The 15110-nt window shown below is 49.6% G+C and overlaps 1 protein-coding gene across 1 annotated transcript; it reads left to right on the top strand.

Moving 5' to 3' along the window:
• The first annotated feature begins 2071 nt into the window (after positions 1–2071).
• LOC116987031 (pepsin A-like) lies at positions 2072–14768 on the top strand. Its single transcript, XM_033042921.1, has 9 exons — positions 2072–2127; positions 3396–3558; positions 5588–5705; positions 7834–7952; positions 9393–9592; positions 10813–10932; positions 11744–11888; positions 13316–13414; positions 14628–14768. The coding sequence occupies exons 1-9, from the start codon at positions 2072–2074 to the stop codon at positions 14766–14768; spliced, it is 1161 nt and encodes a 386-aa protein (XP_032898812.1).
• Positions 14769–15110: the final 342 nt, after the last annotated feature.

Genomic DNA, 15110 nt, shown 5'->3' with positions numbered 1-15110 from the left:
ACGGGTGTCAGGGGTTATGGGGAGAAGGCAGGAGAATGGCGTTAGGAGGGAGAGATAGATCAGCCATGATTGAATGGCGGAGTAGACTTGATGGGCCGAATGGCCTAATTCTGCTGCTAAAAAAAAAGTCGTGCAAGTAAAGGCAGCAAAGTCTAATCAAGGATAGTCCGAGGGTCAACAAGGAGGTATATAGTAGTTCTGGACCGCTCTCTGGTTGTGGTAAGATGACTATACATCATAAAATATACATCAATGATTTGGATGAAGGGATTCAATGTGACATTAGCAAATTTGCAGATGACACAAAGCTGGGTGGCAGCGTGAACTGTGAGGAGGATGCTATGAGAATGCAGGGTGACTTGGACAGGTTGGGGGAGTGGGCAGATGCATGGCAGATGAAGTTTAATGTGGATAAATGTGAGGTTGTCCACTTTGGTAGCAAAAACAGGAAGGCAGATAACTATCTAAATGGCGTCAAGTTGGGAAAAGGGGAAGTACAATGGGATCTGGGGGTCCTTGTTCATCAGTCTATGAAAGTAAGCATGCAGGTACAGCAGGCAGTGAAGAAAGCGAATGTCATGTTGGCCTTTATAACAAGAGGAGTCGAGTATAGGAGCAAAGAGGTCCTTCTGTAGTTGTACAGAGCCCTAGTGAGACCACACCTGGAGTATTGTGTGCAGTTTTGGTCCCCTGATTTGAGGAAGGACATTCTTGCTATTGAGGGAGTGCAGCGTAGGTTTACAAGGTTAATTCCCGGGATGACGGGACTGTCATATGCTGAGAGAATGGAGCGGCTGGGCTTGTACACTCTGAAATTTAAAAGGATGAGAGGGTATCTTATTGAAACATGTAAGATTATTAAGGGTTTGGACACGCTAGAGGCAGGAAACATGTTCCCGATGTTGGGGGAGTCCAGAACCAGGGGCCACAGTTTAAGAATAAGGGGTAAGCCATTTAGAACGGAGACGAGGAAACACTTTTTCTCACAGAGAGTTGTGAGTCTGTGGAATTCTCAGAGGGCGGTGGAGACCGGTTCTCTGGGCACTTTCAAGAGAGAGCTAGACAGGCTCGTAAAGATAGCGGAGTCGGGGGATATGGGGAGAAGGCAGGAACGGGGTACTGATTGGGTATGATCAGCCATGATCACATTGAATGGCGGTGCTGGCTCGAAGGGCCGAATGGCCTACTCCTGCACCTATTGTCTATTGTCTAATGATTCAGCTGGGAAGCAACTGACCCTGAATCTGGAGGTGTTCGTTTTGACACTTCTGTTCCATTTGCAAAACTGCGTACAGTTTTGGTCTCCAAATCTGAGGAAGGACATTATTGCCATAGAGGGAGTGCAGAGAAGGTTCACCAGACTGATTCCTTGGAAGTCAGGACTTCCATATGAAGAAAGACTGGATAGACTCGGCTTGTACTCGCTAGAATTTAGGAGATTGAGGGGGGATCTTATAGAAACTTACAAAATTCTTAAGGGGTTGGACAGGCTAGATGCAGGAAGATTGTTCCCAATGTTTGGGAAGTCCAGGACAAGGGGTCACAGCTTAAGGATAGAGGGGAAATCCTTTAGGACCGAGATGAGAAAAACATTTTTCACACAGAGAGTGGTGAATCTCTGGAACTCTCTGCCACAGAAGGTAGTTGAGGCCAGTTCATTGGCTATATTTAAGAGGGAGTTAGATGTGGCCCTTGTGGCTAAAGGGATCAGGGGGTATGGAGAGAAGGCAGGTACGGAATACTGATTTGGATGATCAGCCATGATCATATTGAATGGCGGTGCAGGCTCGAAGGGCCGAATGGCCTACTCCTGCACCTATTTTCTATGTTTCTATGTTTCTATTTGCCCGGTGGGAGAGGGGGGAAAGAGGGAGTAGCCAAGGGTGCAACACGACCTTGATCGCCCTTTATCAATTGTGATCGAGCTTGCATTTGCTGATCCGTTATCAGACTCGACAGGCAATGGATAGGATTGTTGGCGTTTGTTATAAAAGCAGAAAATGGAACACCTTCCTCATCCCTGGTCACAGAAGCCCTACACACCAGCGCTCCCATTCAGCTAAGGACCAAAATGAAGTGGTTACTTATTGCATTCGCTTGCTTTCAACTCTCAGAGTGTTTGATCAGGTAAGAACTAATATAGTGTGTAGGAAGGAACTGCAGGTGCTGGCTAACACCGAAGATGACACAAAATGCCGGAGTAACTCAGCGGGACAGGCAGCATCTCTGGGTAGAAGGAGCGGGTGACGTTTCGGGTCGAGACCCTTCTTCAGACTCTGATCTATTTCACATTTTCCTTGATCTTCCTCCCCTTTGATGTCTGATTTTCACACCTTACCCATCTCACTCCTCACTCAGCACCTTGATTAGTACAGGAGTCAGAGGCAATGGGTGCTGTCTATACGGAGTTTGTACGTTCTCTCTGTGACCTTGTGGGTTTCCCCCGGGCGCTCTGGTTACTCCCCACGCTCCAAAGACGTGCAGGTTTGTAGTTTAATTGGCTTCTGTGAATTAGACAATAGTAAGTAAGTAAGTAGTAAGTTTATTGGCCAAGTATTCACATACAAGGAATTTGCCTTGGTGCTCCGCCCACAAGTAACAACATGACATACAGTGACAGTTACGAATGACTCAAAAAACACTAAACATTAATAATAATAAAACATTAATGATAAAACACCATTGATCAGGCATGTGAACCAACAAAATACCAGATCAAAGGGAGGCTACAGATTTTTGGCTGTTGAGTAGAGCAACTACTCGTGGATAAAAACTGTTTTTATGTCTGGCTGCGGCAGCTTTGACAGTCCGGAGTCGCCTTCCAGAGGGAAGTGATTCAAAGAGTTTGTGGCCAGGGTGAGAGGGGTCAGAGATGATCTTGCCCGCTCACTTCCTGGCCATAGACATTAGACAATAGGTGCACTAGTAGGCCATTCAGCCCCTCGAGCCAGCACTGCCATTCAATGTGATCATGGCTGATCATTCCCAATCAGTACCCCCCCGTTCCTGCCTTCTCCCCATATCCCCTGGCTCCGCTATCTTTAAGAGCGGAATTGTCCCTACAGTGTAGACTTGCGATTGCTGGTCGGCGCGGTTTCGGTGGTAATTTGGCCCTCTCTAAATTGCCCCCTAGTGCGTCGGTAGTGGATAACATAGAACTAGTATGAACGGTGCGATCGCTGGTCGGCGCGGACTCGGTGGGCCGAAGGGCCTGTTTCCGCACTGTATCTCTAAACTAAACTAAGCTGAACTAAAGATAGAAACTGTTAAGGGTTTCGGCCCGAAACGTTGTCTATTTCCCTCGTCTACCTAACACTTTTGGACACCTAAAGAAAGATTTATTTTTTTTGATTCCTGCCAGAAATTGTGATGCGGTTTCATGTCTATGTTTGCAGAATGCCGTTGCACAGGGGTAAATCGGTCCGTGATGTGCTGCAGGAACGTGGATTGCTCAAGGACTTCCTGGAGAAACATCCATACAATCCCTACTCCAAGTACGTGCGCCCGATCCACGAGGATTCAACCGATGCCACTGAACCCATGATCAACTACCTGGACGTGAGTGGACTTCTTTACTTTTTCATATACGTTCATAAGTTCATAACAGGGTCTTGGTGAGACCACACCTGGAGTATTGCGTACAGTTTTGGTCTCCTAATCTGAGGAAAGACATTCTTGCCGTAGAGGGAGTACAGAGAAGGTTCACCAGAGAAGGTTCACCAGTCCTGGGATGTCAGGACGTTCATATGAATAAAGACTGGAAAGACTCGGCTTGTACTTGCTAGAATTTAGAAGATTGAGGGGGGATCTTATAAAAACTTACAAAATTCTTAAGGGGTTGGACAGGCTAGATGCAGGAAGATTGTTTGCGATGTTGGGGAAGTCCAGAACAAGGGGTCACAGTTTAAGGATAAGAGGGAAATATTTTAGAACCGAGATGAGAAAAAAAAAATTCACACAGAGGGTGGTGAATCTCTGGAATTCTCTGCTACAGAAGGTAGTTGAGGCCAGTTCATTGGCTGTATTTAAGAGGGAGTTAGATGTGGCCCTTGTGGCTAAAGGGATCAGGGGGTATGGAGGGAAGGCAGGTACAGGATACTAATGATCAGCCATGATCATATTGAATGGCGGTGCAGGCTTGAAGGGGCGAATGGCCTACTCCTGCACCTATTTTCTATGTTTCTATGTTTCTAACTTCTAGGAGCAGAATCAGGCCATTCGGCCCATCTACTCCAGGTGTCTGTCTACTGTATCCGCTGTTCCAGGTGACAACTTCTCTACATCGGCGAGACCAAGCGCAGGCTCGGTGATCGCTTCGCCCAACACCTCCGCTCAGTCCGTCTTAACCGACCTGATCTCCCGGTGGCTCGGCACTTCAACTCCCCCTCCCATTCCCAATCTGACCTTCCTGTCCTGGGCCTCCTCCATGGTCAGAGTGAGGCCCAGCGCAAATTGGAGGAACAGCACCTCATATTTCGCTTGGGTAGTTTACACCCCAGCGGTATGAACATTGACTTCAGACAGCCCTTGCTTTCCCTCTCTCTCCATCCCCTTCCCCTTCCCAGTTCTCCCACCAGTCTTACTGTCTCCGCCTACATTCTATCTTTGTCCCGCCCCCTCCTCTGACATCAGTCTGACATAGGGTCTCGACCTGAAACGTCGCCCATTCCTTCTCTCCAGAGATGCTGCCTGTCCCGCTGAGTTACTCCAGCATTTTGGGTCTACCTTCAATTTAAACCAGCATCTGCAGTTCTTTCTTACACATTCGGCCCATCAAGTCCACTCCGCCATTCTATCGTGGCTGACCTATCTCTCCCTCTCGACCCCATTCACCGACCTTCGCCCCATAACCCCTGACACCCGAACTAATCGATTGCTCGATTGTAATCATGTCTTGTCTTTCCGCTGACTGGTTAGCAGGGTGTCAGGGGTTATGGGGAGAAGGCAGGAGAATGGGGTTAGATGGGAGAGATAGATCAGCCATGATTGAATGGCGGAGTAGATGGGCCGAATGGCCTAATTCTGCTCCTATCTCTTATGATGTTATGATCAGGTAGAACGAAGACAGAGATACAGAGTGCAGAATATAGTTCTCAGCATCGTAGCGCATCAGTTCCAGAGACAAAGTCCAATGTCCGCAATGGGGTAGAGGTGAATCGGACAGTACCCTAGCTTATGGAAGGACCGTTCAGAAGCCTGATAGCAGAGGGGAAGAAGCTGTTCCTAAGTCTGGTGGTGCGCGCTTCCAAGCCTCTGTACCTTCTGCTGGACGGGAGCGGGGAGAAGCAGGAATGACCGGGGTGGGACAGGGACAAGTCTTTGATTCTGTCGGCTGCTTTTCTGAGGCAGCGTGAAGTGTAGATGGACTCAATGGTGGGCAGTGTGAACTTATGAACCAGCGTGCAACAAAAAGCTTTTCACTGTACCTCGGTACATGTGACAATAAACTAATCCAGAATCTGTCAATCTCTGCCATAAAAATATCCACTGACTTGGCCTCCACCGCCGTCTGTGGCAAAGAATTCCACAGATTCACCACCCTCTGACTAAAGAAATTCCTCCTCGTCTCCTTTCTTTTCTTTACCAGCTGTCCTATTTTGGAACGATTAGTATCGGCACTCCGCCTCAGAGTTTCACCGTGATATTCGACACGGGCTCGTCCAACCTGTGGGTGCCATCCGGTTACTGCTCCAGCCCACCATGCCGTGAGTACAAGCAATTATACATTTCAAAATGTCACTCCTGGTAACTTCAGATATCATGGAAACATAGACAATAGGTGCAGGAGTAGAGGCCATTCGGCCCTTCGAGCCAGCACCACCATTCAATATGATCATGGCTGATCATCCACAATCAGTACCCCCGTTCCTGCTTTCTCCCCATATCCCTTGACTCCGTTAGCCCCAAGAGCTAAATCTAACTCTCTCTTGAAAACATCCGGGGAATTGGCTTCCGCTGCCGTGCGCGGGGTTGCTTAATTTTACATCTGCCCTGCACTGAGCACTATTTGTCCAATCTTTTAACTTGCAGTTTTAGTCTCGTTTAGAGATACTGCGAGGAAACATGCCCTTTGGCCCACCGAGTCCGCACCGACCAGCGATCCCCGCACAATAACACAAGCCAGAACCAGGGGCCACAGTTTAAGAATAAGGGGTAAGCCATTTAGAACGGAGATGAGGAAACACTTTTTCTCACAGAGGGTTGTGAGGCTGTGGAATTCTCTGCCTCAGAGGGCGGTGGAGGCCGGTTCACTGGTTACTTTCAAGAGAGAGCTAGATAGGGCTCTTAAAAATAGCGGAGTCAGGGGATATGGGGAGAAGGCAGGAACAGGGGTACTGATTGTGGATGATCAGCCATGATCACATTGAATGGCGGTGCTGGCTCGAAGGGCCGAATGGCCTACTCCTGCACCTATTGTCTATTGTCTATTGTCTATTGTCTAAGCCTACACACACCAGGGACAATTTACACTTTTACCAAGTGTACAAACTGCAGCCAATTAACCTGCCAACCCGCACGTCTTTGGAGTGTGGGAGGAAACCAAAGATCCCGGAGAAAACCCACTCGGTCACGAGGAGAACGTACAAACCCCCGTAGACGGGATGGAACCCGGGTCTCTGGCGTTGCAAGCGCAGTAAGGCAGCAACTCTATCGATGCGCCACTATGCTGTACTCCAGCATGTTGTGTCTATATTGGGTGTAAACCAGCATCTGCACTTCCTCACTACAGTGGAAGAGCTGCTACCTCATCGCGCCAGAGTCCCGCCACCCTCTGAGTGAAAATGTAACCCCTCAAGTTCCTATTAAATCTTTCCCCTCTCTCCTTAAACTTATGTCCTCTAGTTCTGCATTCCCCTACTCAGGGGAAATCTATCCCACCCACGAACCTGCACTCTCGTGTTGGTGATAGGATGGTTTGGCTGCCTGATCGCATTTAGGGTCAAGTCCCTTCGTATCCTATCCATGCTCTCCGGAGATGCTGAAGATAGACACAAAAAGCCAGGGCAACTCAGCGGGTCAGACAACATCTCTGGAGAAAAGGAATAGGTGACGTTTCAGCTGGAAAAACATCTTCAGACTGCGTCCCCAGACTGAAGAAGGGTCTCAACCCAGAACGTTACCTCTTCCTTTCCTCCAGGGACGATGCCTGTGACCAACCCGTTGAGTTAAGGGCCTGTCCCACTTGCATGCGTCTGGCACGACCAAACGTGGTCGCTTGAGGCGTAAGGGCCGCGCGGGGCCGGTTCCACTTCCAAGCGCGAAGGCGTATGGAGTTGTGCAGGGCTGGTCCCGAAAATCCCGCACTGTCCGAAAATTCCGCGCGCCAACGGCCTGTCGGCCCGCAGGCGCATTGAGGGCGTATGCAGCGTCTTGATGTCGTTCGCAGCATCTTGACGGCGTACGCCTAGCACATGGCGATGCGCGATGATGTCACCGCCCGGCGTGCCGTTGCGTGATGACGTAACCGCCCGACGCCGTGCAACGCCCAAATTCAGTCGGCCCGCCTCCTGCCCAGCTGATTGGTGAGTATGACGTAAATTACGTCACGTGCGTACTTACCGCGAACTCAGCACGAACTCTGGTCGCGCCAAACGCATGCAGTCAAATGCAAGAGGGACAGGCCCTTTTTGTGTCTATCTTCGGTTTAAACCAGCATCTGCAGTTCCTTCCTGCACTTCACCAGGGATGCTGCCTGGCCCGCTGAGTTACTCCAACACTTTGTGTGGGTTTTTTTTTTGTAAACCAACATCTGCAGTTCCTTGTTATCTATTCTTGTTCTTTCGAGGTGCGATCTTTAATATTATTTGGATACGACGTGCTTTATCTTTGCAGGGAATCATCGCAGGTTCGATCCAAGTACATCCTCAACATTTCAGATGTCGCAGAAATACGTGTCCATCCAGTACGGAACAGGCAGTATGACTGGGGTACTCGGGTACGACACTGTCAGGGTAAGTCCAGACCTGAACCACCTACTCGCCCACTGTGTGCAGCCCAGATGCATCCTAGTAAAATTATAAAAGGACTGGACAAGCTAGATGCAGGAAAAATGTTCCCAATGTTGGGCGAGTCCAGAACCAGGGGCCACAGTCTTAGAATAAAGTGAGAAAAAACTTTTTCACACAGAGTTGTGAATTTATGGAATTCCCTGCCACAGAGGGCAGTGGGGGCCAAATCACTGGATGGATTTAAGAGAGAGTTAGATAGAGCTCTAGGGGCTAGTGGAGTCAAGGGGTATGGGGAGAAGGCAGGCACGGGTTATTGATAGGGGACGATCAGCCATGATCACAATGAATGGCGGTGCTGGCTCGAAGGGCCGAATGGCCTCCTCCTGCACCTATTTTCTATGTTTCTATGTTTCTATGTAGCCCTCAGACATCGACACAACGATCTGTATAACTTATCAAAGGTAGACAAAAATGCTGGAGAAACTCAGCGGGTGAGGCAGCATCTATGGAGAGAAGGAATAGGCGACGTTTCGGGTCGAGACCCTTCTTCAGACTGATGTGGGGGGGGGGCAGGAAGAAGAAAGGAAGAGGCGGAGACAGTGGTCTGTGGGAGAGCTGGGAAGGGGAGGGGAAAGAGGGAGAAAGCAGGGACTACCTGAAATTGGAGAAGTCAATGTTCATACCGCTGGGGTGTAAACTACCCAAGCGGAATATGAGGTGCTGCTCCTCCAATTTGCGGTGGGACTCACTCTGGCCATGGAGGAGGCCCAGGACAGAAAGTGCTGAGATCGGGCTGGTTAATGCGAACTGGGCGGAGGTGTTGGGCGAAGCGATCGCCGAGCCTGCGCTTGGTCTCACCGATGTAGAGCAGCTGACACCTAGAGCATTATCATGTAACTATACACTGTAAATGGCTCGATTGTAATCACGTGTAGGAAGGAACTGCAGATGCTGCTTTAAACTGAAGATCGACACAAAGTGTTGGAGTAATTCAGCGGGACAGGCAGCATCTCTGGAGAGAAGGAATGGGCGATGTTTCGGGTCGAGAAATGCCACCCGGCCGTCTCGGGTCTGAAGAAGGGTCTCGGCCCAGAAAGTCACCCATTCCTTCTCTCCAGAGACACTGCCTGTCCCGCTGCATTTAGTGTCTACCTTCGATTGTAATCATGTACTGTCTTTCCGCTGACTGGTTAGCACGCAACAGAAGTTTTTCACTGTACCTCGGTACACGTGACAGTAAACTAAACTAAACAACTCGTTGCTTCAGAGAGTAATATATACAGCACAGGATTCTCCAGAGATGCTGCCTGTCCCGCTGAGTTACTCCAGCATTTAGTGTCTATCTTCGGTGTAAACCACCATCTGCAGTTCCTTCCCGCACATTCTTATCTCTGGTAACGGTGACCAGCAGGAATCATTGAAAGGGTTCCCTCTCTCATTTAGGTGTCTGGCATTGACATAACTCACCAGGAGTTTGGTTTGAGCACCACCGAGCCCGGCACGTTCCTGTACTATGCCAAGTTTGACGGGATTCTGGGCTTGGCCTACCCGAGCATCGCCTCGTCCGGAGCCACGACCGTCTTTGACAACATGATGGCCCAGCGCCTGGTGGACGAGCCCCTGTTTGCTTTCTACTTGACCAGGTACGACACTCGTAACTCTTCTCCCCCCACCGAGCAGCGAATCGCCTGGCGAAGCTACGGGCACGTCTCGGTGATATCGACTGGTTAGCGCGCAACATCCTATCACCGTGGGCGGCACGGTGGCGCAGCGGTAGAGTTGCCCCCTCACAGCGCCGGAGACCCGGGTTCGATCCTGACCACGGGTGCTGTCTGTACGGAGTTTGCACGTTCTCCCCGTGACCTGCATGGGTTTTTTCTGACATCTTCAGTTTCTTCCCACACTCCAAAGACCTGCGGGTTTGTAGGTCTGAAGAAGGGTTTCGGCCCGAAACGTTGCCTATTCCTTCGCTCCATAGATGCTGCTGCACCCGCTGAGTTTCCCCAGCATTTTTGTCTACCTTCGATCTTTCCAGCATCTGCAGTTCTTTCTTAAACATCCAGTCTTGACCTGAATCACCAGCCATTTCTCTGTCATAGAACTACAACTTCTCAACCACATAGAGCGTAGACATTTGCTGCATTTTTGAGCCTTAAAAGCATTTTAATTTTGCAATTGTGTTGGAAGGAACTGCAGATGCTGGTTTAAACAAATTTAGAAGATTGAGGGGGGATCTTATAGAAACGTATAAAATTCTTAATGGGTTGGACAGGCTAGATGCAGGAAGATTGTTCCCGATGTTGGGGAAGTCCAGAACAAGGGGTCACAGTTTAAAGAAAAGGGGGAAATCTTTTAGGACCGAGATGAGAAAAACATTTTTCACACAGAGAGGGGTGAATCTGTGAAATTCTCTGCCACAGAAGGTAGTTGAGGCCACAGTTCATTAGCTATATTTTAGAGGGAGTTAGATGTGGCCCTTGTGGCTAAAGGGATCAGGGGGTATGGAGAGAAGGCAGGTACAGGATACTGTTGGATGATCAGCCATGATCATATTGAATGGGCTCGAAGGGCCGAATGGCCTACTCCTGCACCTATTTTCTGAGTTTCTATGTTTCTAAACCGAGGACAGACACAGTGAGTGGCACAGAGTGATGGAGTAACTCAGCGGGTCAGGCAGCATCTCTGGAGGACAAGGACAGGCGACGTTTCGTGTCGGGACCTGTGTTTGGCTCCAGATGCCAACGTCTGCAGTATTTTTGTGACTCAGCTGGGGGATGTGGCCTTTGTCTGACGAGGCCGGGGGGAAGATTCCGGAACGGCGCCCGAGTCCATTTGTAACTCATTTCCAACCTTTGGTTTGCAGAGAAGGCAGCCAGTCTGGGAGTGAGGTTGTGTTCGGTGGAGTCGACCCAAACCATTACACCGGGCAGATCCACTGGGTTCCTGTCACCAGGCAAGGCTACTGGCAAATCCTCGTGGACAGGTAAGGATGTGTCGCAGAGCCATTGGAGTAACAAGGCGCGGAAATAGGCCATTCGGCCCCACTCATCCATGCTGACCCAATGCCCCTTCTATTTGCCCACATTTGGTCCATATCACTCGTGCGGTGCTTGCTCGAAGGGCCGAATGGCCCACTCCTGCACCTATTATCTATTTTCTAAACCTTTTCTAATCATGTACCTGTCCAAAATTCTTGTAAATTATGTTGTTGTACCTGCCATACTAGTCAATCATAGAGTGATACAGCGTGGAAACAGGCCCTTCGGCCCAACTTGCCCACGCCGACCAACATGCCCCATCTACACTTGTCCCACCGGCCTGCGTTTGGCCCATATCCCAATAGACAACAGACAATAGACAATAGGTGCCATTTGGCCATTCAATGTGATCATGGCTGATCATCCCCAATCAGTACCCCGTTCCTGCCTTCTCCCCATATCCCCTGACTCTGCTATCTTTAAGAGCCCTATCCAGCTCTCTCTTGAAAGCATCCAGAGAACCGGCCTCCACCGCCCTCTGAGGCTGAGAATTCCACAGACTCACCACTCTCTGTGAGAAAAAGTGTTTCCTCGTCTCCGTTCTAAATGGCTTACCCCTTATTCTTAAACTTTAAACTCCCTCTAAACCGTTTCAATCCATCTACCTGTCCAAATGTTAGTTGATGTTGGGATAGTCCCTGCCTCAACTAACTCCTCCAGCAGCTCGTTCCACACACGCGCCACGCTCTGAGTGAATATGTTCCGATTAAGTCTCACCCCCCCCCCCACACCTCCAACGTGTGTGTTTGTTCACAGCGTGAAGATCAACGGGCAGGTGGTGGCGTGCCAAGACGGGTGCCAGGCCATTGTCGACACGGGCACCTCCCTCCTCACCGGTCCCAGCTACGCCATCGGCACAATCCAACGCATGATCGGAGCGAGCCAGCAATCCAATGGCATGGTAAACCAATCTTCCGTTACCACACGGGGGCGCTGCGGTAGAGTCGCTGCCTCACAGCGCCGGTGACCCCCAGTTCGATCCCGACCGCTGGCGCTGTCTGTACGGAGTTTGTACGTTCTTCCCCGTGACCTGCGTGGGTTTTCCCCGGATGCTCCGGTTTCCTCCCACCATTTGTGGGTTGATTGGTCAGTACGGGCGTCTGGGATTAGGGGGAGAAGGGAGAAGAATGGTGTTGAAGGATAGATCAGCCATGATTGTATGGCGGAGTGGACTTGAAGGGCCGAATGGCCTCATTCTGCTCCCAGAACCTATGAACTTATGAGTTCAAGAAGGAACTGCAGATGCTGGAAAATCGAAGGTAGACATAAATGCTGGAGAAAACTCAGCGGGTGCAGCAGCATCTATGGAGCGAAGGAAATAGGTAACGTTTCGGGACGAAACCCGGAAGGGTTTCGGCCCGAAACGTTGCCTATTTCCAGAAGGGTTTCGGCCCGAAACATTGCCTATTTCCAGAAGGGTTTCGGCCCGAAACATTGCCTATTTCCAGAAGGGTTTCGGCCCGAAACGTTGCCTATTTCCAGAAGGGTTTCGGCCCGAAACGTTGCCTATTTCCAGAAGGGTTTCGGCCCGAAACGTTGCCTATTTCCAGAAGGGTTTCGTCCCGAAACGTTGCCTATTTCCAGAAGGGTTTCGTCCCTGAAACGTTGCCTATTTCCTTCGCTCCATAGATGCTGCTGCACCCGCTGAGTTTCTCCAGCATTTCTATGAACTTATGAATTGGCTTTTGTAAAATGTCGCTAGTGTGTCAGAGAGAACTAGTGTACGGGCGATCGCTGGTCGGTGTGGGCTCGGTGGGCCGAAGGGCCTGTTTCCACAATGTATCTCTAAACTGGGGTCAAGGAAAGAGCGTTCACGTCATGGCCCTGTTTCCACCAATCTTTCCCCCACCACGCACAAGAAGTGCAAGACGCTAGATAGGGCTCTTAAAGATAGCGGAGTCAGGGGATAGGGGGAGAAGGCAGGAACGGGGTACTGATTGGGGATGATCAGCCATGATCACATTGAATGGCGGTGCTGGCTCGAAGGGCCGAATGGCCTACTCCTGCACCTATTGTCTATTGTCTATTGAAGCATACAAACAGAAAATTTAATCAGGAGGACCGTGAAACTGGTCGGAGAACTAGGGTGAGGGGAGGGACGGAGAGAGAGGGAAATCAAGGCTTACTTGAAGTTAGAGGAATCACCATTGGTACCGCTGGGGTGTAAGATGCCTAACCCCCTTCGCCTCCTGAGCTCCAAGGAATAAAGTTCCAGCCTGCCTTTGAGACACGATTTCCTGGAGAGAAGGAGTGGGTGACGTTTCGGGTCCAGACTCTTCGTCAGACTGATGGAGATCATTGTTAAACGATGTATGTTTTGTTCCACAGGCCATCGTGGACTGCAGGTATCTCCCCCGCATGCCTTACGTGACTTTCACCATCAATGGTGTTGACTTTCCCCTGCCACCATCTGCCTACGTGCTCCAGGTACGCTCCACACAAGAGACTTTACACTTTAGACTTTAAATATTTTTAACGTTTCCTATCTGCCTAACCCTTTAAATATGCACAAGATGCTGGAGTAACTCAACGGGACAGGCAGCATCTCTGGAGAGAAGGAACGGGTGATGCTTCAGACTCTGGAATAGGGTCTCGACTTGAAACGTCACCTATTCCTTTCTCTCCAGAGATGCTGCCCATCCCACTAAGTTACTCCAGAAGTTTATGTTTATCCTCTATAATGCAATACGATACAATATAATCAGACTTTATTAGCCAAGTATGTTTTGCAACATACGAGGAATTTGATTTATCGTAGTCACACCAATAAAAAGCAACAAAACACACAAAATAAATTTTAACGTAAACATCCACCACAGTGACCCCTCCACATTCCTCACTGTGATGGAAGGCCAAAAAAAGTTCAATCTCTTCCCTTCTCTGATCTCCCGCGGTCGGGGGGCCTCGAGCCTTCCGTTGATGGGACGATCTTGGCTCCGCGTTGGGGCGATCAAGCTCCTGCATCGGGGGGGGGGGATCTCAGCTCCTCCACGCCGAGCGATCGGACCCCGGGTCGGTGCTAGTCAAAACCTTCTGTGTTGTTTGGAGCTTCCCAACATCTACAGTCTCTACCCGAGACTGCGAGCTCCTCGATGTTAAACTCCAGGAAAGCAAGGAACAGAGTTACCATTAACACACAAAGCACATGCTATAACACCGGGATAAGCTCTGGAGTAAACTAGCATCTGCGGTTCCTTCCAAAGAACCTATAGCGGAGCAAGATAGACCACTCCTGCTAAATGCAATGGGCTGACATGTAGTACACAACGGAGCGGAACGTGGGCCTTTTTTTCATCCATTTCAGTAACCCGACCCGACCCGACCCGACCCGACCCGCAGTGTAATCAATGTTGCGGGGGAACAGTTTGTGTTAATAAATTATAATTCTGAAAATGAGGAGAAGATTTTCACCAAAGAACTTTTATTTTTACGAGGATGTTTCCGTAACCGGCTTCCGTCTCCGCACTAGTATCTTTGCTCCGCTACGGTGGGATCTTTGGTGCGGAGACGGAAGCCGGTTGCGGAAATGGGGCCGAAAATTACCCACGAATAGTATCTTTGGCTCCTTCCTACGCATTCATTTACCCTTTTGAACTTTGAACTTTGATCTCTTTTCTTGCAGAGGGACGACAATGGCCAGGAAAGCTGCACCAGTGGCTTTGCCTCCATGTCTTTGGGAGGAGGTGAGGAGCTGTGGATTCTTGGCGATGTCTTCATTGGAGAATATTATTCCATCTTCGACAGGGGAACCAACCGCGTGGGTTTAGCGCGGGCTGCTTGAAGTCACTGCGCACCCCTCCACCCCTCCCCAAGTTACAAATCTCCCCCCACCCACCCCACCCATCACTAGCGATCACAAACATAACGGCTAATTCAGCGGCTGCACCAATAATTCCACTAATTATAAATATTAATTGTATACGTTGATAACACACTCGTACTGAACTGAAGAGGTAGCCACGGCAGCTGGGAAAGCCGTTTGGAAATGAGCGTTGCAGATTATCATGAAGAATAAATGGAGAATATGTGGAAATAAATATTGAAATATCATTTTAACATCTTTGTGTTGTCTTATTGCACCTACGTGACTGACGTGTGACGAGAGAATGGATTGACTGGGCTT

The sequence above is a fragment of the Amblyraja radiata genome, chromosome 24 (genome assembly GCF_010909765.2).
Source record: "Amblyraja radiata isolate CabotCenter1 chromosome 24, sAmbRad1.1.pri, whole genome shotgun sequence".
NCBI lineage: Eukaryota > Metazoa > Chordata > Chondrichthyes > Rajiformes > Rajidae > Amblyraja > Amblyraja radiata.
Note: the sequence above shows the minus strand (reverse complement) of the source record. Positions and strands in the feature narration are given on the sequence as shown.

Coding starts and splice junctions, on each gene's coding strand:
- LOC116987031 (XM_033042921.1), top strand. CDS start 2,072: ATGAAGTGGTTACTTATTGCATTCGCTTGCTTTCAACTCTCAGAGTGT. Junction 2,128..3,395: donor CTCTCAGAGTGTTTGATCAG/GTAAGAACTAAT, acceptor CTATGTTTGCAG/AATGCCGTTGCACAGGGGTA. Junction 5,706..7,833: donor CTGCTCCAGCCCACCATGCC/GTGAGTACAAGC, acceptor TTATCTTTGCAG/GGAATCATCGCAGGTTCGAT.